This window comes from Carassius carassius, chromosome 27, assembly GCF_963082965.1.
Source record: "Carassius carassius chromosome 27, fCarCar2.1, whole genome shotgun sequence".
NCBI classification, from domain to species: Eukaryota; Metazoa; Chordata; class Actinopteri; order Cypriniformes; family Cyprinidae; genus Carassius; species Carassius carassius.
The window spans coordinates 28,800,373-28,828,011 of record NC_081781.1 but is presented as its reverse complement, the minus strand read 5'-3'; the positions used below and the strand labels follow the sequence as shown (position 1 = coordinate 28,828,011).

General features: G+C 39.3%; 2 protein-coding genes across 2 annotated transcripts; one reads left to right on the top strand and one right to left on the bottom strand.

The window, feature by feature from the left end:
* The first annotated feature begins 128 nt into the window (after window positions 1-128).
* lats1 (large tumor suppressor kinase 1) lies at window positions 129-27,639 on the top strand. The gene is made up of 8 exons (XM_059513332.1): window positions 129-317; window positions 999-1,427; window positions 7,848-7,998; window positions 9,786-11,128; window positions 14,187-14,769; window positions 16,174-16,356; window positions 16,962-17,068; window positions 25,767-27,639. Exons 2-8 carry the CDS (start codon window positions 1,083-1,085, stop codon window positions 26,262-26,264), a joined length of 3,210 nt encoding a protein of 1,069 aa, XP_059369315.1. The 5' UTR covers window positions 129-317; window positions 999-1,082; the 3' UTR covers window positions 26,265-27,639.
* LOC132107127 (E3 SUMO-protein ligase ZBED1-like) lies at window positions 1,541-4,703 on the bottom strand. The gene is made up of 3 exons (XM_059513333.1): window positions 3,755-4,703; window positions 2,660-3,288; window positions 1,541-2,572 (listed from the first exon to the last, which is right to left on the bottom strand). Exons 1-3 carry the CDS (start codon window positions 4,611-4,613, stop codon window positions 2,186-2,188), a joined length of 1,875 nt encoding a protein of 624 aa, XP_059369316.1. The 5' UTR covers window positions 4,614-4,703; the 3' UTR covers window positions 1,541-2,185.

The window sequence follows — 27,639 nt, the reverse complement described above, 5'->3', positions numbered from 1 at the left end:
AATATAGCTTACTCTAAAATGACCATGTTATGCAAATCTAACACGTATAATATTATACAACGAACTGTTTCCATACAGAAGAGCCTCTTCTCTGGAGAGGGGATCCTCCGGGGGAGGGGCTTCCGCAACATCCGGGCTTTTGTGACGCGCATGACAAGCCGTTGTAAAACTCGAGACGACAGTAAATACCAAAGAGAAGCAGACGGTCCATCAACAAATACATGTCTCTGTCAGACACAGCAGAGGGGGTATTCGCCTTTTGAAAACTCACAGGGGTCTATACATGTCCAAACACGATGCCTCGCCAACATTAAATGGTAAGTTAATTCGTTTTTAAACGGTGTATGATAGCACTATGCTATCGCCTCAACTTTAGGCCTCGGTCACCTGTTGTACCGATTCAAAAAGTATTCACCCGCTTTAAAATGTTTATTGTGCCGTTGGAATAATGTTTAAAGTTTTTAAGGGTTTTATGTGTGCACATTTCAGCAGTTTCGGGTCTGAGTTAGCAGTGCGTGAGTTAATTGTACACTACGACTGTGTTTCAAACCCTGTAGAGATGCCTTCCTAGACAGCACTTCTGGCCATCTGAGGCGTCTCTTAACGTGTCCTGTGATGCTGTCTAGTTAGGCAGAACTTAACACAACATTAGAGAATAAAATAAATATAACGTATTTATCACAGAGGTAGCTTATTATGATCTTGACAATCACTGGTATCAATCAGCTTTTTATTGAGTCTTAAATGTTAGTGGTGTAGGCAGCTTTAGACATGAACACAAATCGAGACCCACCACAGAAGTATTTTTTAATATAGTTTTGAACTACCGACATTACTAAAAACTAATGTAGAAACACATGATTTAAAAAAGGCTTTACTATTATTAATTGAGTAGTTATTACAAGCTTTAGTTAGGCAGTTGAAGTTATATTAATGTTTATAACAGTGCTTCTGTATAACCCTTACGCATGTTTACTGATGCACTGTTTAATGTGCAGGTGAAACATTGAGATCCAGACCGTTTCTCTCTTCCACCCAGAAGTGTCTTCATCACCACCTTGGCACTTAACATATGATTTTACATGAAGAGGGGCGAGAAATCCGAGGGATACAGACAGATGCGACCCAAGACGTTCCCTGTGAGTGATAATAGTAAACAGATGCTGCAGGAGATCCGAGAGAGCTTGAGGAACCTCTCCCGGTCGTCAGATGCTCCCAAAACCGACGTGAGCGCCGGGAAGGGACCGCAGGACGATCCCAGACAACAGGGGCGCAGCAACAACCCCAGGAACCCCCACCATCACCGAGCTCTGCAGGAGATCCGCAGGTCACTACTGCCATTCGCTAATGAAACGCCTTCCAGTGGAAACTACGCAGATATCAACAGACACATGCTTCAAGAGCTGCAGGACGCCGGCTTCGATGAGGTAATGGACCTTGTGGAGTTTGGTACGAAGAGAAGTTTGTGTGCTCTTCCCACCGAATGTGTCGTAACAATCACTTGTGCCAGGAATGTTCTCTACTGTCTAAGGCTGAACGATTTGGGAAAATAATCTAATTGCGATTTTTTTCCCCAATATTGCGATTGCGATTTAATATGCGATTTGTTTTGTAAAGATTTTTTTATCCTCTTTTTTCCCCAACAAAACGTAATGAATTATTTAAATATGACCAACACAATATTAGATGCATTTAGTGTGAAATGTTCTTTCCCATAGGCTGGGCCTATTTGTTATAATTAAATTAAAACATGTATGACTTGAAATAAATGACATTTTTATTGAACTGCTCGTTGCAGAAACATCTATGGCTTTGCCACTGTGCATTTCAATAATTTAAACAAAGGTATGCGCACTTTGTAAACACTGTGTGCAAAATTTACAGTCTGAAGAAAAAAATAATTAAAAATAATAATTATCTTACTGCTCCAAAGTCAGTAACATTTCACACAACTGCAACAGCATTTGCTTTGAAAATATTTAGTAAAATCAAAATAAATAAAGTTATAAATAAAAAAATGGAGAAATGCACTTTTAAATTAGACAAAAACTATTTGAATATTATAATTTGGAATAGATCAACCTCACTTATCAAGTACACAACAATAACACACCACACAGACTAAAGTTCACTACGAGTATGGCACTGCCAGCTATAATGATCCAACAGTTTTGTTCTCAGTGGCTCACAGGTTTTTTGCTAAGAAAACCAGAATATTGACTTTTGCTGGCTTCAAGGATGAGCGAGTGCAAGTCACAATATTCCCTCCTGTGCTAAAAAGACGCTCTGAGGGAGCGCTTGTGGCAGGTACACAAAGATACTTGCGGGCCATGATGCACAACTGTGGGTAGCTGATCTTGTGCACCCTCCACCAAGCCAAGGGATCATCTTCTCCATCAATGGTAGGAGTCATCAGGTAATTGTTTAACTCTGCCTCTGCGACATCTTCAACAGGCAAAGAAGGAGAGGCTGCACTGGTCTTGAAAAAACTGCCAAGAGACCTCTTCGCCTTTTCCCCCAAGGGCTGTGCACTTTGAGGCATCTGAACAGTTTCAGTACGAGACCTCTTCTCCTATTAGATAAAAACAACAGCCATTAGTTTTCCAGTTAGATTTTACAGAAAAATTGTGTTTTTGTGAAATACATAATTATCATTTACCCGATGATATGTACGCTGTGCTAAGTCTACCATCTCTGTCTTCAGTCGGGTCTTGATAGCAGGGATGTTGTCAGTACTGATGTACTGTATTTTGAACCTAGGGTCCAGGAAACAGGCAACATCCAAAAGCTCCTGGATGTTTGGGTCTCCATATTTATTATTGAGGTATGCTAGGACTTTGGTTTTTATTGATTTAGTCAGGTCAGTGTCCTCAGCATCTTCAGCCAGGACTGATGTGGCAAAAAGGTGAAGAACTGGCTTGAGGTAGGAGATGCTCACATACTCCTCTCCAGAAAGAGCATCAGTAAATTCCAGTAGAGGATGCAGTGCCTTGTGAATCGACTCCAACACATCAATATCTTGCCAGGTTGGGATGAGGGAGCGTGCATATCGATCTCCAGACAATACCTGAGAAATGGCTTTGGCCTGTTCAAGCACTCTAGCAATCATCATTTCTTTAGATCCCCATCTTGTTGGGCACTCCGTTATGAGGTTGTGCTCAGGGAGTTTGAGCTCCCTCTGTGCCTCCATCAGTGCTGCCTTCTTCTTCCAACTGTGGGAAAAGTGTCCCACCAGCTTCCTGCACAGTGCTGTTGCCCTTGACACTCTGTCATCTTTGAGTGCATTTTCTGAAAGAAATAGAAAGTAGTGTATTACACACAATTAAATTTGAGTTTTGTGATTCAAGGCTATCACTATTACACACTCACATTCTCTGTCATTCTAAAATGCACACATCCACACCCCTGTCCTCTCTCTCTCTCTCTCTCTCTCTCTCACACACACACACACACACACACACACACACACACACACACACACTTTTTGTGTTTATTTAGAACATGTAAAAAAACAAAAACAAACAAAAAAACAAAAATGCAGGTGGCCATTCCACAACAGACATAAAATCAAAACATAATATTTCAATTTACATATTAGAAAAGGAGTGGGAGGAAATATTAATTTAATGAATCCCCAACTACACATAATTTATATATTTGTATCCAGCTTATTACTAATCGACGCATCTCTCTCTTTTGCGCGCACGCACACACACACACACACACACACACACACACGCGCGACATAACTTACCAATGGCAAGATGTAATCTGTGCCCAAAACACTGGAGCCTCGTCCATTCATTAAGCCGCGCAGCCAGAACCATATTTGACGCGTTGTCCGTCGTGATGCAGACGTGATTCTCCTCGTGGAGATCCCAGCTGGCAAGCCCTTCTCTCAGGCCGGCTGCAATATTTTCCCCTGTGTGGTCGTCTGGGAAGTAGGTAGTTTGTAGGCAGCGAGCTCTGAGGTTGAAATCTTCATCAATAAAATGGACTGTAAGACTCTGGTAAGGCTCAGCTGTGCGGCTTGACCACATATCTGTAGTGCTAGCAAAAAACTCCACCGTTTTAACCTCCGCGGCGACTTTCTCTTTACACTTTTTGTACAGCTCCGGTATGGCAGTCTGACTGAAGTATGTACGGGAGGGTATATTGTACCGTTTATCAAGCGTATATGTCAATGCCACGAATCCAGGCTTGGTCATCGTGCTGAGAGGCATCATATCTTTGGCTATGAACTCGGTTATTGCCCGAGTGATTTCCCCGTGCCGTTTTGAATTACGTTCATACGGAGTGACACTTTCGAACATTTCGGTCAGTGATCCCTGTCTTGAGGTATTTGGCCTGTCTGGCGCACTGGTGCTCGGTATTTTGGTCATACAACTGTCATACATTGATTTGTGGTATTTTTTTAAGTGCTGAAACAAGTTTGTAGTGTTACCCCGTGAAGTCGCAACGGGAGCACGGCATGCTCTGCATAACACCTGAAGCTGTGCAGCATCTTCTTTTTTGAAACCAAAATAGTTCCACACCACCGACGTGCTGTTCCTCTTTGAGATTAAAGTCGCAGCTGTGTCAGTTACTGACTGTTCCGTCGAGGCAGAGGCCATTGCGCTACAGGTTAAAGATGAACTGACAGGATGAAAAGTTGTTGCAGCCGAGTTCTCCGCTCTTTCGCTCGCGTCACGTGCCCACCTCAAATCGCGCACGTAGCGATTAGAAAATCGCATTTTCTCATATCGCGATATTATCGCAAATGCAATTAATCGTTCAGCCTTTTTGAGGAATGACAGAAATGGTATGTTGCCAGACCAGCTCTGGTTGAAGAAAGGAGCTCAGCATGTCATACTCAAATGCTCATTAAACACTGGGTGTGATGTACATATTTAGTTTTTTTTGATGTGGTGGTTACGCAAAGGTTGTCAAAACAAATTTTGGTCCCTTGCTGCGGTTGTACAAGCAGAAAAACAGGAAAACCATCATTGTAACCTTACAGGTTAATTTCATTTGATTAGGCCTAAAAAAAAAAAAAGTTTGGTTCCGGTTGGTTGTCAGTTGAGGTCATTGGTCGGTAGGGATGTATATTTTTTTTTTTAATTTTTTTTTTTTTTCTCCAGTGGCAGTTTTACACACACACACACACGCACTGATTTTAAATGTGTGTACCGGTACTTTTACGACAGTGATTCTGTATTCCCGTTTAAAGTCTGTTGTTGCCATAGACGCGCAAAACGCACACACACACACAAAAAGCCTTCGCGGGAGTTTGACAGGCGATCTCATAGTAGATTAACATGGAGGATTTGAACTTGAAAAACGGAGTGTACAGACATCTTTTTGTAGTCAAACAACATTCTTTGTTATGTTCATTTATGTGGTTTATTTGATTTTGATGCTATAAATTAACTAGAAGCAAGAGACGATCAGTTAGTTTTAACTGATGATCTAACTTACAGCGATCTGTTCGACACATTCAAGAGCCACAAAACGGTATTTATTGTTTACATTTCTTTAAAACATGACCACATTTGAAAGGTGAAATAACCAAATGAGACTTTGTTTCATATTAAAAGTAAGCTGGTAATGTTAATGTCCTGTCTGTCAGCATGTTGTCAGTGCCCTCTCTGTTCCGCGATATATTGTTGACTCCCCCCCCCCCCCCCCCCCCCCCGTGTTTCTCTTAATGTTAAGATTTCCAAACCTTAAGTTATAGCTCACTTTAGGAATTGACAGTTAAAGGGTTTTGATGCAATACTTAATGGTTTTTAACGGATTACTAAAGTGTAAAACAGCATTTAAAGGAAACTGTAATTTAATTAACGATGTGTGAAAGACCGTTCTTCCCCAGTCTCATAAAATAAATTTGGGTCGCACATAAATTGACAGGGTCGGTCGGAAACCGGAACCAAACAAATTTTTTTTTTAGGCCTTATATGAAAATACTTTTGTAAAGGATAATGTGTAGTCAGAGACATGGTGATCAGGACTCAATGTAAATCGACTGTCTGCACGTAATTCCGATTTGTACGTAGTTGTTTGCCAAATAACTAAAAGTGGAAGGACATATAATATTGATTTGCAGATTATATACCTTTTGTGGCACACTGTATATGGGTGGACATGAATCTAGCACAGCTGTGTACAGTAGGGAATCACTTTCCTTGGACAGCCGTCAGTTATACAGTGTGCATAATGCACAAATATCACACCATAGAATGCCATTGACTAGTTTTCCAGAGAGCTATGAAATAGTAAAACAGTGTCATAACAAAGCAAAGGAAATTTTCGGGAGATTATGATTATCTCGATCAGCAGCTCTGGATGTTTTCCATTTAAATGCCAGTTAAAGGGTTAGTTCACCCAGATAGCAAAAGTATGTCATTAATAACTGACCCTCATGTTGTTCCAAACCCGTGAGACCTCCGTTCATCTTTGGAACACAGTTTAAGATATTTTAGATTTAGTCCGAGAGCTCTCAGTCCCTCCATTGAAGCTGTGTGTACGGTCTACTGTCCATGTCCATAAAGGTAATAAAAACATCATCAAAGTAGTCCATGTGACATCAGAGGATCAGTTAGAATTTGTTGAAGTATAGAAAATACATAAAAAAATAGCAAAAACGACGACTTTATTCAGCATTGTCTTCTCTTCCGTGTCTGTTGTGAGAGAGAGTTCAAAACAAAGCAGTCTGGATATCCGGTTCGCGAACGAATCATTCAGTTCACCAAATCGAACGGAATTGTTTTAAACGGTTCGCATCTCTAATACGCATTAATCCACAAATGACTTAAGCTGTTAACTTTTTTAATGTGGCTGACACTCCCTCTGAGTTCAAACAAACCAATATCCCGGAGTAATGCATGCACTCAAACAGTACACTGACTGAACTGCTGTGAAGAGAGAGATGAACACCGAGCCGAGCCAGATAACGAACAAAAGACTGACTCGTTCACGAGTCAAGAACCGGTTTTCGGATCACCAGTAGTTCTATCTGACAGTTCGATTGAATAAACCGGTTGAAGAAAACGATTCACCGGTTCTTTTGCACTCGACGTAATCCGCGCTCATAACACTAGCACAGAATAAGTTCAGAATCAATCACCAAAAGAATCATTCGTGCATCGGTTCATGCGCTCTGTGTGTCAGTCTGCTTCACGCTGAATCACACATGCGCAGTATCATCAGCTCCTCGATTCTTCTTATCTGGCTCGGCTCGGTGTTCATCTTCAGTTCTCTCTTCACAGCAGTTCATGAATTACTCCAGGATATTGGTTTGTTTGAACTCAGAGGGAGTGTCAGCCACATTAAAAAAGTTAACAGCTTAAGTAATTTGTGGATTACTGCATATTAGAGATGCGAACCGTTTAAAGCGATTCAGTTCGATTTGGTGAACTGAATGATTCGTTCGCGAACCGGATATCCAGACTGCTTTGTTTTGAACTCTCTCTCACAACAGACACGGAAGAGAAGACAATGCTGAATAAAGTCGTCGTTTTTGCTATTTTTGGACCAAAATGTATTTTCGATGCTTCCAAAAATTCTAACTGACCCTCTGATGTCACATGGACTACTTTGATGATGTTTTTCTTACCTTTCTGAACATGGACAGTATACTGTACACACAGCTTCAATGGAGGAACTGAGAGCTCTCGGACTAAATCTAAAATATCTTAAACTGTGTCCCGAAGATAAACGGAGGTCTCCCTGGTTTGGAACAACATGAGGGTGAGTTATTAATGACATAATTTTGCTATCTGGGTGAACTAACCCTTTAATGAGTGCCGCCATAGTCTATTGATTCTCAGTAGCAGTAAATGAATAGATGTATTTGTGTGTTTGTACAGGAGATGGTGGTTCGCGCTCTGAAGCAGACGAACAGTCATAGTGTGGAGGCAGCCATAGAGTACATCTGCAGGATGAACTTCCAGGAGCCTGCGAGGGAGCAGATAACAGCCACCGCAGCTCGGCCCGACAACACAGCCATAAAACAAGCAGGTAGGTATACTACAAGAGCCAGATAAACAATCTGATATATTCATTCCTTTTGATAGCTACATAACATGTAGATATAAATTGCTGGAATTGTTTGGGGGCAGCAGTTATGGGGTCAAACTATATAAGTTGTTTTCTGGTGCACTTGAACTTTAACCAGCCTAAATAAAAAGAGGCATCTTCAACACTGGCCATATTTAAAACGGGGTGTCGGTGGGGTCTTGAGAAGTATTAAAAGTTGATAAATCAATTTAGAGAATCTAAATGATGTAATAGCTGTGATCATTATTTGACCTTCCCTGATCATTCAGACAGGATCAGGAGCAGTATTACTGACACTCGGTCTCAAGTCTGCATCAAATCAAGCAGTCCTAATCACAGGTAAACTGTCTGCTCAGTCAGTCAAATCAGTCAGATGGTTGTCATGAGAAGTGTTTCACAAAAGAGCTATGGTGTGCAGACAGTTATCTTTTAAATGTACTGTGAACTTACTGCCCCGTTAGCACAGAGAGCTTTATTTTCCCTCATCAATAAGTTTTGTCAGTTTTGTTTATTGGTCCAATTCTTGTTTCTTGGGTTGCATCAGTTAGTCACTCAATTAATTATCTTGTGCTTGTCATTCCCTCCCCTCTGAATTATGTTGTATTGATAACGAGTTATCACAAAGTAAGTCTGTTTAGTTGTGCTATATTACAATAAATATATAGTAAATGTAAGTTAAAGTGATGTAAAACTTGTGGCGATGAGGTCTTAAAATGTATGGAAAGAGTCTTAAAAAAGGTCTTAAAAGGTATTATTTTATTAATTTAATTAATTTAAAGGTATTCTTTTAACTCCATGATTCCTGTATATACCCTGTAAAACATTTGGCAGTCTGATCAAAAATTTGTTATCCCACTGGTAATGAAAGGTTGAGTGCATTGTGTGCATGCGTTGTAGAATAAAGCAATCAGTTTGCTGTCACTTTGCCAACTTATTTAGGTTATCTATAGGTATCTAGGTATTCCAGGTATACAACAATTTACATAAATGCTTTTCTGAACATTACCTTAAGCAGATATTTCATGAAAAGAACAGTATGATGCATAGTAATTATGTGACACAAAGAAATGTGCTTGAATGTGAAAAAATATTTTCCTCTTTACTGCTAGTTATTGCCATAAAATATGCATGACTGAACAAGGTATGTTAGAAGATAGAATGCAGCTTACAAACATCTTGTAATATCTCCATCAGTATTTTAAACTTGGGGAAATGTCAGTAAAACAAATGTCATTGGCATTGTATTTACCTCTCAAAAGCCATTCAGTGTTAATAGCTTGTTATTTCTCTAGGGGGGGAATTTGCTCTAGAGAGAAGAATTTGGCTAAATATATGCCCTGTATTACATATTCATAACATTTTTACTTAATCTGTTTCTGATGTCTTATTTAAAGTATGTTTAATAATGTCATGAAAATAATTTTCTGACAGCCAACTTTTAAATTATTATAACATAATACCATTAAACATAAATGCTGCCTACTGGAATAAAATATGCCTCTGAGTTATAAATAAATGTTATCTAAAAAGAAATGGCAATCAAATTGAATAGTTTGGACTTCTTATTTTTAACCTTTAATATTATAATAATGTACCACCTGGCAGGGTTCCCTGTAAAGCTTTACCGGAGTGTTTTTTTTTTTCATTAAAGGTATAGTTCACCTAAGATTTAAATGAACAGGATTAAGATGACTTGTTAAAGTCTTCTCAGGTCCCTGTTGTTGATATAAGGATGTTTCCTTCTCCAGGTCCGTCCCAAATTCTACCGAAAGTGTTGCGGCGCCAAAGCTGGAAGGGTTCAAAGGAGTCTCTGGCCCCACAGCGACACGGTGCTCTAATGACTGATGGTATGATTTACCGTCCCAGTAGCCCTGGACCTCAAAGTGACCTCTCACGGCCTGCTACCTTTCCTCAAAATTTTTCCGCTGCGGCCAGCGGTCAACGAGTGAATCCTCCCCTCCCACGGCAGGTGCGTAGCATCACTCCTCCTCCCTCCTCATGGGACTCCAATCCCTCAACCAAGCGGTATTCTGCAAACTTGGATTACATGGTGCCTCGGCTCTCTCCTGTGCCTCAGGGGCCCCGACCCGATGGCTATATAAACCCTCCGTCCCCGGCGCAGCAAGGGATCAGTCCAGTGCCTGTGGGTCGGCAACCCATCATCAATGGGGGCAACAAGTTCACCTTCCCTCCATCCTGGCCCCAGAATGGCAACATACAAAGCGTACCACCACCTCCGTATCCCATGTACCAGACTAACAGACCGAGTCCCACGGCCCAGCAAATGCAATCCAGCGCTCTTGCTTCACCCTCGAACGGAGCCAACCTTCCCCCAAGCATGCTGGTGCCCAACCGCAATAGCCTCAACCTTGATATGTACAACCTTGGGGTACTTCCCCAGGTCAGACCTTCTGTGCAGCAGCCTCAGACTTCACCTGGTCAGGACGTTCCTTCATCACGGCCCCACAGCGTTCCTGGGCGCTCCAACTCCTTCACCAATGCCCAGCCCAATGGACGTCAGTGCCTGTCTGTGCCCAGCTCTCAACCCTCCGGCACGACCGTCACCACCATTACTCAGGCCCCCATTTTGCAGCCGGTGAAGAGTATGCGAGTGCAGAAGCCAGAGCTGCACACGGCCGTGGCCCCTACACACCCACCATGGATACAACAGCCTCCGCCCTCTGCTTATCAAAATCCGTCTGCTTCCACAGCTGCCCCCGAAGTCCCGAGCTACCAAGGCCCTCCTCCGCCTTACCCTAAACACCTGCCTCCACCGGGGTACGACCCCAACCCCGGCCCAAAACCCAGCAACAAAGAGGACGACGGGGTGGACCACGACAATGACACTGATAGCACCTGCTCCAGCGAGCGCGCTGAGGTCTCTGAGGAGCGCGAGAAGAAACAGATCACCACATCTCCTGTGCCGGTGCGGCGTTGTAAACGTGACGAGGAGCGCAAGGGCGAAAGCAGAGTTCCTATGTACTCCCCGCAGGCTTTCAAGTTCTTTATGGAGCAGCATGTGGAGAACATCCTGAAGAACCACCAGCAGAGGATCCGAAGGAAGAAGCAGTTGGAGAGCGAGATGCAGAGGGTTAGCATGCATTTCTTCACTGACACATCCTCTCACAATGTTCTTTGCTTCTCTGCTCTGCTGTTAAAGGGTTTGTTCATCCAAAAATGAAAATCCTGTAATTAATTACTCAACTTCATGGCGTCCAAAACCTGTAAGACCTTTGTTCACCTTTGGAACATAAATTAGATCTTAAGAAATCTGAGAGCTCTCTGATCCTGCATAGACAGCAGTGCAACTGCAATGTTCCCGGGTCCAGAAAGGTAGTGAGGACATTGGTAAAATGGTCTTTGTGATATCAGTGGCTCAATTTCAGTTTTGCGATTCTACAAGAATACTTTTTGTGTGCTAAGAAAACAAAAATAGTGACTTAATTCAACAGTTGTGGTGCGGTCTATGCAGAATTGGAGAGCTCTCAGATTTCATCAATATCTCAATTTTGTGTTCTGAAGATGAACGAAGGTCTTATGAGTTTGGAATGATATGAGGGTGAGTAATTAATGACAGGATTTTCATTTTTGGGTGAACTAACCCTTTAATTTCATATTGACTTAACTTTTCTATTGACTTTCTTCAATTTTTCCTTCCTCCCCTTTATGCTTCCTTTCTCTGTCTGTCTTCTATATGTTTCAGTCTGTGGATCTCCTCCGCAAGCCTAGTTTCTTTTCTATGTGTGATCAACTGGCTTTCATATTTCACATTTAAAGGTTTCTTCTGGAGTAATCTTCACTCAAGTGTGGCAACGTAAGACCCTGTCAGTTGGACAGCATGTATATGTTCCTCAAATATTCTTAAGAGCTCCGTTCTAAAGCCTAGTGAGCTGCCTACCAAGACAGCATTTCATGGTGTCATGCGTACATTGTTATGAAAATCAGTTCAGTGATGATTAAAAAAAGCTATCTATCTAGACAATGGACTGCGAGGCAGCTCACTGGGTTTAAGGACAAAGCTAAGATCTCAAGGGTTTCCTGCAGCTCTGTAAGTTCCCATCTATGCCCATGTGGGGTTTGTCCTCTCTTTTCACATTTTCTGCACTGATTGTTGTCTGTTGGGTAGTAATGTGTATGAATGCAGTTACTACACATTTACTGGTAGATAAAGTAATATTAGTTTAGACAAAATATTTCAAACAGAAACGTATAGTAGGTGTTAGGAGGTGATAAGAGAATAAACAGGTGCATCTAAAAATTTTTGAATATCATGGAAAAGTTTTTTATTTTTTGTAATTTAATTCAAAAGAGCAAATGTTCTTATATTTTAGATTCATTGCACACAAACTGAAATATTTCAAGAGTTTTTTTTTTGTTTTAATTCTGATGGTTATGACTTAAAGATTAGGAAAATAAAAAATTCAGTATCTCAAAAAATTTGAATATTTTCACAAAGATCAATAAAAAAAGATTTACAAAACAGAAATGTTCAAGATCTCCAAAGCAAGTTTAATTATACATTCAATACTTGGTTGGGGCTCCTTTGCACGAATAACTGCTTCAATGCGGCGTGACATGGAGGCAATCAGCCTGTGGCACTGCTGAGGCGTTTTGAAGACCAGGTTGCTTTGATAGCGGCCTTCAGCTCTTCACAATACCTCATAGATCTTTCCCTTCACAATATCTCATAGATTCTCTGTGAGGTTCAGGTCAGGCATGCTGTCTGGCCAATCAAGCACAGTAATACAATGGTCAGCAAACCACTTGGAAGTGGTTTTGGCACTGTGGGCATTTACTAAAGTACTTCTGCACAATGAAATCAGCATCTCCATAAAGCTTGCCAGCAGATGGAAGCATGAAGTGCTCCAAAATCTCCTGGTAGATGGCTGCATTGACTTTTGACTTGATAAAACACTATAGACCCACAATGAACACCAGCAGACGTCACAGCACCCCAAATCATCTCTGACTTCAGCAACTTCACTCTGGACTTTGGATTTCTGTGCCTCTCCAGTCTTCCCCCAGACCTTGATTTCCAAATGAAATGCTAAATTTACTTTCATCTGAAAAGAGGATTGTAGACCACTGAGCAACAGTCCAGTTCTTTTTCTCCTTACCCGAGATGAAATGCTTCTGACGTTTTTTTCTGGTTCAGAAGTGGCTTGGTTCTATGAATGTGGCTTGGTTCTTGATGCGCAGACTCCAGCTTCAGTCCACTCCTCGTGGAGCTCTCCCAACTTTTTGAATCGTTTTGTTCCTGACAATATTCCCAAGGCTGTGGTCATCCCTGTTGCTTGTGCACCTTTTCCTACCACACTTTTTCCTTCCAGTCAACTTTCTATGAATATATTTTGATACAGCACTCTGTGAACAGCCAGGCCTTTCATCAAAGCCTTCTGTGGCTTACCCTCCTTGTGGAGGATGTTGATGATTGTCTTCTGGACAACTGTCAAGTCAGTAGTCTTTCCCATAATTGTGGTTGAATGTTCTAAACTAGCCCAGGAGGTACCCAGTATTTATACTCAAAATTACTAATCAATTAAATCAAGCTCAAATGATTTAAAAAAAAAAAAAAAACTCTTGAAATATTTCAGATTGTGCAATTAATCTAGAATATAAGTTTGCTTTAAAAAAAAAAAAATAATAATAATACATTACAAAAAAAAGACCTTTTCCATGATATTCTAATTTTTTGAGATGCACCTGTAAAATGCATACTTGTGTTAAAATGTGCATGAAATGAAATCCAGACGGCCAGCAAGTGACACTGAGTATCAGTCATGCTGAAGCATGTGGGAAACATATTACAGTTGAAATTCTAGCAACATTGCAAATTCTGATTGACTTTTCAAGTACATTTGCATTTCCTAGTTGTGCAAGCACGATCAGTGGCAAAGTATTATAAAAAAAAAAAGAGTACTGAGGTAGTTTTGATCACTGTAGGAAACCCTGTGCATTGCATGCGTTTTTTTCAGTGCTGGATGCTGCTGCCTGCCAAAGTTGTGAATATTACATGATTGAATGGCTTGTATGTTTTCTCAAATAATTTCAGAAGTTAATTTAATCTGTCTTTGTGTGTTGTATTTAAACCTATGTGTAAGTATCTGCTGTGTTAGGACTGGTCTCTCAACAATGTGTTGTGTGTCCAGGTGGGACTTTCAAATGACGCTCAGGAGCAGATGCGCATGATGCTGTGCCAGAAAGAATCCAACTACATCCGCCTCAAGCGTGCCAAAATGGACAAATCCATGTTCGAGAAGATCAAGACTTTGGGAATCGGGGCATTTGGAGAAGTGTGTTTGGCTCGGAAAGTGGACACGGGAGCGCTGTATGCCATGAAGACCCTCCGTAAGAAAGATGTCCTCTTGCGGAACCAGGTGGCTCATGTGAAAGCTGAGAGGGATATTCTCGCTGAAGCTGATAATGAGTGGGTCGTCCGGTTATACTACTCGTTTCAGGATAAGGATAACTTGTATTTTGTGATGGACTACATCCCTGGTGGGGACATGATGAGTCTTTTGATCAGAATGGGCATTTTCCAAGAGGACTTGGCTCAGTTTTACATCGCAGAGCTCACCTGTGCTGTGGAAAGCGTCCACAAAATGGGTTTCATCCATCGAGACATCAAACCTGACAACATTTTAATTGATCGTGATGGACACATTAAACTGACAGACTTTGGCCTGTGCACTGGTTTCCGATGGACTCATGATTCCAAATACTACCAAAGCGGTGAGCCTAGCATACAACTCAAAGACCAAAATATATTTATGCTAAATTAACCCCATTATTTTGTGCTATTGTAGACTAATAGCTACCTTTTATTGCCAATAGTTAATGCATAGAGCATAACATTTGTTTATTAAATTAACGGTAATCAGTGTTGGGTGTAACGTGTTACTGTAATTAAATTACTTCTCCACTGAAAAAGTTAAGTACTGTTAATTTTTAGGCAATTTACCGTATTTTTCGGACTATAAGTCGCACCAGTCCAAAAATACGTCATGATGAAGAAAAAAAAACATATAAGTCGGACTGGACTATAAGTCGCATTTATTTAGAACCAAGAGAAAACATAACAGCCGTGAGAGGGTGCTCTATGTCTTCAGTGTAGACTACAGGAGCACTGAGCAGCATAGAGCGCCATCTGGCGGCTGGAGACAGTAATGTTTTCTCTTGGTTCATTTCTCTTAGTTAATTTCTCTTGGTTCACGTCAAATTAATTTTGATAAATAAGTCGCACCTGACTATAAGTCGCAGGACCATCCAAACTATGAAAAAAAGTGCGACATATAGTCCGGAAAAAAAGAAATTGGTTACTTATGAAGTACTTGCGTTACGTACTGTAAATAATTTAAACAATTCTAAAATCAATATTGCATTTAAAATCTGAATTTACAGTCTAATAACTGAATGCAGCGTCTTTAACTCTGTGAACGTTCACTTTCAGTTTTTTCTGATTCACAGAGATTATTAAATTGAACATTAAATACTCGGATACAGATGAGATAAAATGAATCGACTCTAAAAAGGGCCTACTTTTATTTGTGTACACTGACATTAACAACAAAACATTGTGCTTTTGTAAAATAAACTAAACGAACAGGGTGCGCTTTCTACTGTCTTGGGTGGGTTGGCATTAAATATGGCAGTCATAAAAAAAAAAAAAATTACAGTAGCCGAGCCTAATAATATTTTGCTTGTATTAAAAATATTGGTCTCAACACAGGTTTTTTTGTATCACTAGTGCTGTGTCCGTTCTTGGAGCATATAAGCCCTGCTTGCAAGAGGCGCACCTCTTTCGGCTCGTGCTGTTCTGTAGTTAATTAATTCTTAATTATATTCATTATTAAACAAACAGTAGCAAAAAATGTAAGATTTGAAAAATAACTGTCAAAACTTGGATATGTGTAGATTTTCCAACTTCCATGTCTTGGTGAAAAAGCCTTCTCAACAGTGAGTTTTGGTGAGGAGTTGTCTTCAAACGTAACAGTCACATTTCACCATCACATCAGTGTAACTTTGTTAACATTAATAGATCCTGAATGTACTGTTGAACGAAACGCATTGGAGAATTGATAAAGGTTGGTTCTACTAGGGTAAGGTGTTCAACTTTTTCTATCGGTGTCTTGTCAGGTGATCATGTGCGTCAGGACAGTATGGACTTCAGTAAGGAGTGGGAAGACAGTGCTAACTGTCGCTGTGGAGACCGTTTGAAACCACTGGAGCGCAGAGCCGCTAGACAACATCATCGCTGCTTGGCACACTCATTGGTGGGCACTCCCAATTACATCGCACCTGAGGTTCTGCTGCGCACAGGTACGTCAGTGTGTGTGTGTGTAGTTAGCACCTAATCGCAAACCATAATAAACTTCATTTATCAAGCACTTTTCATATACTCACAAAGATTGCTTGACAATGAAATGCATCTTTCATGTAAGAAGTAGTTCACACATAAATATACTCACCCACTTCATTCAAAACCTCCATGACTTTCAGTCTTCAGAAGATGTTTGTGACTGAGACGACATTCATGCTCATTGCATCTTTTTTTTTTGCATACATTGAAACAAATCAAATAATCAGAACATTTTTAAGGCTGTTCATCTCTTGTTAGGAAACAAAAGACAATATCAAACTACCAAATGATCTCATCAGTTGAGCAGGAAGAATGAAGGCACAGTTATACTTCTGTCCATTTTTTTAAATTTTCAGTATTCATTATGGCCTTGCCTTTTTTTTATCAATGCTGTTATTTGTGTGATGGAATATGTGTAGTTTACAGTAACTGGTTTATTTGCACATATATATTTAAAACCGGAATAATGTACATTTTTGCAGAATTTTGTGTTTATTTATAATAGTGGCACAAACATACTGTTTTTCTGAGTGTTTTATTCATTTACTTGTTTTATTAATTCAAGGTTACACCCAGCTCTGCGATTGGTGGAGTGTGGGTGTTATCCTCTATGAGATGATAGTCGGTCAGCCTCCTTTTCTGGCAACAGCTCCTCTTGAGACCCAGATGAAGGTGAGAATATATGCTGGTCTTTATAGGTGGATATGTGTTTGGTCTCATGTTGTAACACATACAGTGGTGGCCAAAATTATTATTGGCCTTTTTTTTTTTTGCCTAAAAAACATAATTTTATTTCATAATTTTCATGAAACATGCAGCTGGTTTCTCTGAGCCATTTTTCTCCAACAATTACCATGATTGCAAATGTGATATTGATTTTTTTTTACAACAGTTCAATAAACAAGTTTACTTAATAGATTTGCATTTTAGACACCATACTAGTGCTGAACGATGTGTCGTTTAAGCATCGTTATCGCGATGTACAAATCCACGATAGTCACATCGCAGGATGTGCGATGTAGGCTGTCGTAGTTGATCCGTTATTCATTAACTGTACGGCCCTTGAGAAATGTGATTCGCGGATTAATTGCACAGCTTAACCATCATAGAGTGAAAGTTTATCATTTGCAGAGAGAGCGAGAGCGCGCGAGAGAGAGACAGAGGGAGAGACTTTGACTTTTAAGCTTCTTTTATTCACAGACACTTAATAAAAAACAATAAATATTATGTTACACAATAACAAATAAAATCCTATCTACATATACATGAATAGGTTATTAGCTCACATTAAAATTAATTTCATTTCATAACATTATAACATAACCTCTCTCTTCACTTGGTTGACATAAAATACCTTTAGTACCCCACAAAGAAAAAGAAAAAAAAATCAGTATCATTTACAAATTCATAAAATTTATACTCCATAATTAACCTACTTTTTACCAAAATCTTAAACGTATATAAAGGATCAGTTTCTCCATTAAGAAGTGTTCTATTTTTCCTCGTCAGCCATATAGCCATTTTTGCCTTACCAAACAAAAAATTGATCAAAACTGTGTGTGTTCTGCTTGAGGCACTATATTTTGGTCCAAAAACAAAAAGACCATTTGTAAAGTTGAAACCAAAACTATGACACAATTCTCTTAATACACTAAATATTTCTTTTAGCCTTGAACAACCAATAAAAATATGAAACGCAGTTTCTGAAATTCCACAAGCACTCTTCCTCCTGCAAAGGGTTCAAACGTGCCTTATATCGATCTTATATAAGGACCTCCAACTACCTTTTGGGGAAGTACCAGACTCAACAAATTCAGTCCACTTAGTTTCTGGAAGTTCTTTTAACGCTCTTAAATTGAGATATTTTACACAAACACAATAAAGAGCTTTCTTAGAAGTAATATTAAAAAGACCAAGTTCAGGCGTCCTAAAAGAGAGCAGACTTCCTTCAAACTCCTGCAAGTCTATTACATCCACAGTCACACTGATCTTGGGGAATACATTCTTCGACTTTTCAACTTTTAGTGGCAGAACAGGAAAAAAGACTTGAATTTCAGCTAGCAGCTTTTGCACAACTCGAAAGAATGTATACCAGTCTTTATGGCCAGTTTTTCTGCACTAATCCACTGGTCATTTGACCTAAGATGGCAGATCTTATAAATTCCTGCTCTCACCAAACTTGTGCGTACAGTCTGAGTATCCAATATCGCACTGGGTAGGTGAGAGTTAAAAATTAAGGGTTCTTCAAGATCCCAAAGAGTCTGTGTTTCAGAAGTCTCCCTTTTAACAATAAAAATCTGCCATGCATTGAGTACTGAGGCATAAAAAGATGGGAGCCCACTAAGATCCATCTCCTTTAAATTCATTAAAAAGAGATGTCGATCCAAATTCAACCGTCCCACTCGATTCAATAAGGCACAAGCCACTCTTATCCAGCTCTGACACTGATGATAAAGTAGTTTCTGAGCAGTTTGCAGTCTAAAAGCAGCCACTTTAGACTTAATATCCATAAGACCTTGACCTCCTTCATGAACCTGCAGATACAAAACTAACTCTCGTAGCCAATGTTGTCCAGACCAGAAAAAATTTACAAACAATTTTTGGACTCCTCCAATAAAATCTTTCGGTGGATTCAATACAATTAATCGATGCCATAGGATAAAGGCGGCAAGAGTTGAGGCAAAATCCAGTTCCATTCTGACAATCTGGCACAAACTTTGTCCTTCACACCTTCCCAGTTTTTTCTTTGGTAGTTTTCAGAACCCATAAAAATACCTAAAAACTTAAAACCAGTTTTTACTAGGGATGTCCCGATCAGGTTTTTTTGTCCTCAAGTCCGAGTCATTTGATTTTGAGTATCTGCCGATACCGAGTCCCGATCCGATACTTAAGTGAGTGAAGTGACATTCAGCCAAGTATGGTGACCCATACTCGTAATTTGTGCTCTGCATTTAACCCATCCAAAATTCACACACACAGAGCAGTGAACACACACACACACACTGTGAGCACACACCCGGAGCAGTGGGCAGCCATTTATGCTGCGGCGCCCGGGGAGCAGTTGGGGGTTCAGTGCCTTGCTCAAGGGCACCTAAGTCGTGGTATTGAAGGTGGAGAGAGAACTGTACATGCACTCGCCCCACCCACAATTCCTGCCGGCCCGGGACTCGAACTCACAACCTTTCGATTGGGAGTCCGACTCTCTTACCATTAGGCCACAACTTTCCCTTCTATAATACATAAAAAAAGAATAAAGAAGAGCGAAAAAACAGATCCAGGATCTTCAATAAATTACATTTTGAAATATATTCAAATATAAAACAGCTATTTTAAATAGGCTAGTAAAAATATTTCAAAATCTTACTGTTTTGCTGTACTTTGGATCAAATAAATGCAGGCTTGGTGAATAGAAGGGACTTCTTAAAAAAAAAAAAAAAAACCTTAACAAGCTTACTGTTCAAAAACTTCTGACTGGTAGTATAGGCAACTTTATTTTTTCTCTAATTTCTAGCATTTTATTGGCTTAGAAATCTATAAATGCTGGACAATAACAAATAATAATGATTTGTTTATATACTACAAACACTGTTTATCACATAATGCAGAATAGTTTCTATACTGTAATAATTGCTGTGTCAATCAGCACTGCATTGTTCATACTTTATTTATCACCTGCTGGAGATGACTTGAAGAACAATTTATTGTCGTGATCTTCGTGTTTGCATAAGTTTCTGTTTTCCTGTGAGCACCACATCGATAGCTGGACGCTTTTGTCCATATTAGGAATATCCTGATATCAGCGTGAGAGCGCGCTCCGGCTTCAAGTATGAATGAAACACACACTGCATGAGAGTTTAGCGCTCTGTGATGTTCATCTCGCTGTATCCTGGGTCCGAATGAAATATCAGGTCATGCGCAAACTATCATGTCTCTTTGAGTTTGAATCTATATTTATTCACACCAGCTCTTGAAAACAAAGTGATGTCATGCCGCACGGGTTGCTGTTTCTGTGCGGAGTCAAAAGGGTCTAACTCTGTGCCACCGCATAACAAAAGATGTGTTAAAAATTAATGAGAATATATATATATATATATATATATCCGAGTCCTGATCTGGAGGTAACGTCCGAGTCTGAAACCACACGATCGGGCCCGATTTCCGATCACGTGATCGGATCTGGACATCCCTAGTTTTTACCCACTTAAAAATGCATTTACCAGTTATCCCTGAGAATGTTGTTTTATCATTACACCAAAATGCTTCTGTTTTACCCCAGTTGTGTTTTGTGGAAGATGCTCTCTCATACAATCCAATACTGTAATTAATAATATCAATATCGTTTTGTTCTTTCACAATTACAGTAATGTCATCCGCATACGCAGTCAGTTTAACAGAATACATATCATCACCAATCCTTAAACCAGTCAGATTTTTTCTTAGTAGACATAAAAGTGGTTCCACTGCTAAAGCATAAAGCTGACCTGACAGTGGACACCCTTGCCTAATACCCTTCTGTATTCTTATTGGTTGACTTAAACCACCACCAATCTTTAAAATAGAAGATACATTCATATACAAGATTTTGATCCAAGATATAAAAATATTTCCAAACAAAACGCATGTAATGTTTCGAACAGAAAACCATAGTCAACTCTGTCAAAGGCTTTTTCCTGATCCAGGCACAAAAAACCTACATCCACTTCATAAAGTTTAGAGTAGTCCATAATATCTCTGATCAAGAAAATTTATCATGTATCGTTCTTTCAGGAATACAATAGAACTGGTCTTGATGTATTATATCCCCCAAAACAGATTTCATTCTATTGGCCAATAACTTAGCTATTATCTTATAGTCAGATGTTAGAATTGAAACAGGCCTCCAGTTTTTTAGGAAACTCAAGTCTCCTTTCTTAGGTATCAGTGACAACACTGCCCGTTGACAACTTTTGGGAAGTAGTTTATCTTTAAAACATTCTTGAACCACCTCATAAAAGTCTCTTCCAATGATCTTCCAAAAAGTCTTATAAAAGTCCACTGGTAGTACATCAATTCCAGGTTCACTGCCAGCATTCATCTGCATTACTGCATCAGTTAACTCCTTAAAAGAAACAGCACTGTCCAGAGACTGACTCCGCTCTTTAGAGATGGTAGGAAGTTGTTGTAATAATTGTGAAATGCATCCAGTATCGGTGTCCTCCTTTTTATATAGTTCTGAATAAAAATCCACTGCAATCTTCCGCATTTTTCTTGAATCAGAGGTCTTTAGTCCATCTGGTGTTGTTAAACAGTGCATTTCATTTTGTTTCTTTAAGACCTTTTCTAAATTAAAAAAATACGCAGTGGGAGCATCCATGTCATGTATAGACATAAAACGAGCCCTTATCAGGGCACCTTTAGCCCGAACTTGCGATAAAGTTTCAAGATCTTGCTTCTTTTCAGATAACTTTCCATCCAATGATGGATCTGACTGTTGGATCATTCCAGATGTAATCTGAAAAATCTCTTGCTCTATTTCAGATATTTTTTGTTGAATTTTTCTGGTAGACAAGAAAGTAAATTGTTGACAAAAAACTTTTATTTGGGTCTTTCCTGTCTCCCACCACTGTATCAAACTTTCAAAATCATCCTTTTGGGAAACCCACTCACTCCAAAACAATTCACATTTTTCTAAAAAATCTTTTTCTTTTAACAACGCTACATTAAACTTCCAGTATGTACTTTTATATTTTTGATTTGTCAAAGCAATATTCACAGTAATAAAATGATGATCTGATACACAACATGGAAAGATGTTACACTCCATTAATCTATTATTTTCTGTACGCTTGACATAGAACCGGTCAAGTCTAGCTGCGCTAATCCTCCCTTGTGAAACTCTTGTCCATGTATATTGTTTTACAAAATTTTTCTTTTCTCTCCACACATCTATTAAATCATGTTTAACAATAATACTTTTTAAGAAAGAAGCTGAAACAGTATCTGGTTCCTCATTATTTCTGTCTAAAAGAAAATTAAGAGTACAGTTCCAATCACCACCGACAATTATAAATTCATCCAGGGTAAAAGTTTTTAAAATATCTCCCAACTTTTTGAATAACAAAGTTCTTTCTGTACCTCTATTTGGAGCATAAATATTTATAAAAACAAATACTTGATTATGAATTTCAGCTTTCACAATCAAAAGCCGCCCTTTCTCCAATTCTATTATTGATTAAAATATTAACAATAATATTAGCTGAAAATAGGATCGCTACTCCAGCACTGACATTTGTGCCATGGCTTAGAACGCTTTCCCACAACAAATTCAACTGCGATTCATTATTGGAATCACTATGCGTTTCTTGTAAAAATATTACATTATTTTTTTTAAGCCTAAGAAATTTGGATAGTAAAGCTCTTTCCACCATCCCTCAAACCCATTAACATTTAAAGATCCCACTCTTAGAATCTGCATAATAGGAGAGAGAAAAAAGAAACAGAAAAAGTAAAAGCAGAAAAAAGAAAAAGCAAAAATAGATCCCACACCCATGTGCTTTTTATTTTTTCCGCCTTGACATTTTTGCCTGATCATTTTGAGCTTTACGTACAGCCGTCATGAATTTTTTCAGCCTAAATCTTTTTTGTTTCGAAATCACTTCGTAACCAACAGTCTTCTGAGCAATCATTACCGATTTAACAAATTTGTTACCATCAACGACGTATTTTAAGACATAAATTTTTTTTCCTTTAGTTTGATCCAGAAATTCATTTAATTCTTCCACAGAATAAAACGTCATTGATCGACTGACTGTAATCAAATTCAGACACCTCCGAGCCGCTATCACATCCCTCCATCTGAGCCTCATCGCTATCTTCATCTACTACCAAAGCAGACTGCAAACCACTACCACTTTCATCCTCAACACCAGTACTCCGTCCACTGTCCTTTACAGAATCAACTACATTTTTCGGCACAATTGAGCCTCCTTTGTTTTCAGCATCTTGTTTAGATAAATTAGAAGCACTCATCTCTGATTTTGAACTCTGTTCTGAAGCGCTTTGCTCAGTTGAGGATTTAACCTGGGTTGTTTCGCTGGGTTGAGGAAATCCACTGGCATAAACAAATGCCTCGATATCCTCACCTTGAGTTTCCTGCCTCTCTTGTTTTTTTGGTGGAATCGTTGTCTTTTACAATGTTAAGTCTTTTTTCCTTATCATGATTTTCAGTATTCTCGGTTCGATCTACGTGCTCTTCAATATTTCCGACCTTCACTTCATTCTCCGTCTTTTTATTATGCGGGCAAGTAAATCTCTTATGCCCCAAAACTCCGCAATCAAAGCAGCGCATACTATCTGTTGTTGCCAATATCATGTACGAACTATCTCCATGTTGTATGTGAAAAGATATTTCCAAAGTCTTAGAGGGTACATTTAAAAACATGAAAACATGTCTTTGAAAAGACAACACGTTTCAATGCAGTATTTTTGCATCCAAGTGGAACTGCTTTGTTGGAACTAGCAAACTTACCAAAATGACCAAGTTCTTTTATTTCTTTATTAGAAATGAAAGGAGGCACGTTTGAAATCTTTACTTTAGTAGCAGGTGCGCGCAACGGCGTTACCTGCACCAAAGTGTCTGACACAACAATTCCGTTTTCAACAAGCCTGTTCACTAAATTTTCCTCTTTCAGAAAAACTACGATGGCTTTGTTCATTCTGGAGGCCGAGACTATTTTTCCATGTCCCACAATTTCTTTCTTTCCATAGTTTTCTAAATCATCAAACGGATTTTAACGATTTTTTTTCTTTTCTTTTTTTTTTCAAAAATAAGAGACAAAAAGTGATAAATGAAAAAAATAAAACCCCACCATAAAAAAGGGAAAATTGAAACGAATTCAAATGCACCGCTCTCACACCCCACGCCACACTCTCGCTTCCCAGCATGCAACACACCCGAGAGAGAGAGAGAGAGAGAGAGCCCCGGCCGCACGCTCACGTCTTCAAACAACACTAGCGCTGTCTTGCTCTCTCTCCCTCGTGCATATGGTGTCGATGTTTAAATCATTTAAAATGAGAATATAAGTGTGCTCACCCCATTTTTGTTTGTAAGAAAAAATTAGATTAGATTTCATATCGCAATATATATTGCAGAAAAATAAAATATCGCAATGTCATTTTTTCCCAATATCGTGCAGCCCTACACCATACTGCCTGTTTTTGTGTTGTCTTGAAAAAAAAAACATTTTAATTCCAAACACAGCCCTGCACTGTTTTACGTCTCTGAGCAGCATGAGGGCATTTCATTCCTGAATTAATCAACCTTTTAATTTATTCTGTTCAGTCGCAATGACTCACTCATTAAAAGTGACTTGCTCCCACCTACTGGCAGTTTTCATTTCAATTTTAAATTTGAAGTCTCTTTTATTATTTAAATATTAGTATTTAAAATGTTTGTTTAATAGATCAAAGTGTTATTTCTGCATTTGTAACTGCAGTTTAAGAGCATTCATGTACAGCATTAAACAGCATGTGAATCCACCTAAACGCCACTTTAGATGCAGCTTCTGTGTTTCCTCTGCATTGCAAAGATGAATTTTGTTGATACTGATGTAATTAGCTTGGTAACAGGCCAAATGTCTTATTATTCTATAGGGGTGCTCCGATCATAATCGGCCGATCGTGATCGGAGCACCCCTATTATTCTAATTCACTGACTACATTGAAGAATTTGACACCAAAGATAAATGGCTTTAGAAAGGTAAAAATGCTCATAAACTTTAACAATCAATAAACTTTTTAAATGTTTAAAATGAAAAATGAAACTTATTGGAAAAGATTAATTTCTGTCAGTGTGAACTGACACGGAACATGAAGAATATCAAAAACTCAAGGAGTTATGTCCACGGCAGTCCTTAAGATACCAACACAATTACACACTTAGCAAAATATCACCTAATTATCATTATCGATAAAATCCCAGATAATATTGAGATGTCTCTCTGGCGTAGTTAATATACAGTATTTCCTGAGAACTTCAACACTAATGTTATCCCATGCCTTCTGCAACTCAAGCCACAGGCTTTCCATTGAAGGTACAATAGAAGTGTTGCCACAAATTTGCTTGATAGGGTTGAGGTCTGGACTTTGAGGGGCCCAGTCCATCATTTTCCTTCCGCCGCTGGTAGTTTGTTTTATGGTATTGTAATGGTCAATTCAACAAAAACATCTGAAAACCTCAAATATGCCAAGTGTTCTTACAATTTTGGCCACCACTTTGTGCATCATTATAACGAGCCGAGTGGACACTTGGCCAAGTAAATCAACAGATGCTGTCAGTCAGTGCAGTTACGGAGTTTAATCATCTCGCTGTGTGTTTGTGTGTCCGTCTCAGGTGATAAACTGGCAGACGGCCCTACACATCCCCCCGCAGGCCAAGCTGAGTCCGGAGGCCACCGACCTGATCCTGAAGCTCTGCCGTGGCCCTGAAGACCGGCTTGGGAAAAACGGAGCCGATGAGATTAAAGCCCATCCCTTCTTCAAACACATCGACTTCTCCACAGACATGCGGCAGCAACACCATGCGCCTTACATCCCCAAAATCACACACTGCACTGACACCTCCAACTTTGACCCCGTTGACCCCGACAAGCTCTGGAGCGACGATGCTGACAGCAACCACGACACACTCAACCGCTGGTTCAAGAATGGCAAGCACCCCGAGCACGCCTTCTACGAGTTCACCTTCCGCCGCTTCTTCGATGACAACGGCCACCCGTACAGCTGTCCCAAGCCCATCGAGTGTGAGGATTCAGACGGGGAGGACGACGAGCCGGTCAACCCATCGAAGGGGTTCGGACCAGAACAGGGGCGGGATTTAGTCTATGTTTAGTGTGAATGTGTGTGTGGGGGAAACGAACACAGAAATCAAAAGAAACCAACCAGAAATGATATTTTGCGTGAGCCTGTAATGTAGGAGCATTCATATTAGCATTGTGATTGTCATCGTAAGTTAATTTCAAACCTCCATTTCTCTTAACTGCAATGCAAACAAATAGATTTTAATAATAATAGATCATTATTATTCATCATGGTAGTATTTTTTTTCTTTTTTTAATCTTTATTCTGATGCATTAGTCATATTTTTATGTAATTAAAATGATTACAGTAAGTCAAATCGCCATTTAAAACAATTAAAATGTTTCAGAAGGAAAACATTTGAACACAACGTAAATTTCTTTAATTCTCATGAACATGGCAACAATTTTAAATGCTCTTAAATGGGCTTGATTTTTATTATGTAAAATATGATTTCTTCTTTCTTTTGATTTATGGATAACATCAGTACATATTTTCACGAGACGGACCTGTGTAGGATGCGAGTGTGTTTTATGTTTGTGTGTTTGTTCTCTCTCTTTCTTTGGTGGTGACTGGTGGAGTGTGCTTTGACACTTTGTGCTGTATTTATTATGTTTCGTTCAGGATGCACTTGTCTGGTGCCTTTTAAACAACCGAGAATATAATGATGCAGTGGAGCTCTGTATTTTTACTCCTCTTTAATTTATTTAAAGACTTTTTTTAATGGTAGCTGAAACAAGTTGAATATTTTCTTCCTGAATTTATGTCTTTATTTATGATTGTGTGGATTTGTTTCTCGTTCTGAGTGGCACAGGGCACTAGACTGCACAGGGATTTCGATTTTTCCCTTTCTTTCACCAAAACTATGAGGGAGATTATGGTGTACGCTGGTAAATTTAGAGTTCCCAAGAAAAAGAAAAAAACCTTGTAAATGTTTGTGCTGTGTATTTTTATTTATACACAGATATTGTATATATAAGTTATGCAGTGTAAATTAGCCTAGTACTATACGCCCTTTTTTTTTTTAGCCCCAACGGTTTAGGAAAGAAACCATGGGCTACATACTGTTCTGTTCAACAGGATATGATGTCAAAACAATACAGTACATATCACTACAGATGAGCACAAGACTTTTGGTTTCTCTCCTTTTTCTGAAGAGATTTTGCTGTCACTACCAAAGCCTTCTGTTTTTCCTCAAGAACAGTCTTCTGGAGTCATTGTTTTAGTATTTTATTTTTCTGATTTCTCTCTAATATCCTGTGCATCTCATAATGTAATAAGGAAAGCCTTTTCCTGATTAAGCTGGTGGTCTTATTCCCAGGAAAAGAATCTGTAGCTACTTTTTGAGTGTAAATTTGCCTTGAATGGGAGAAAGAATAAATAAAAGGTCTTAAGCACAGACTACATAA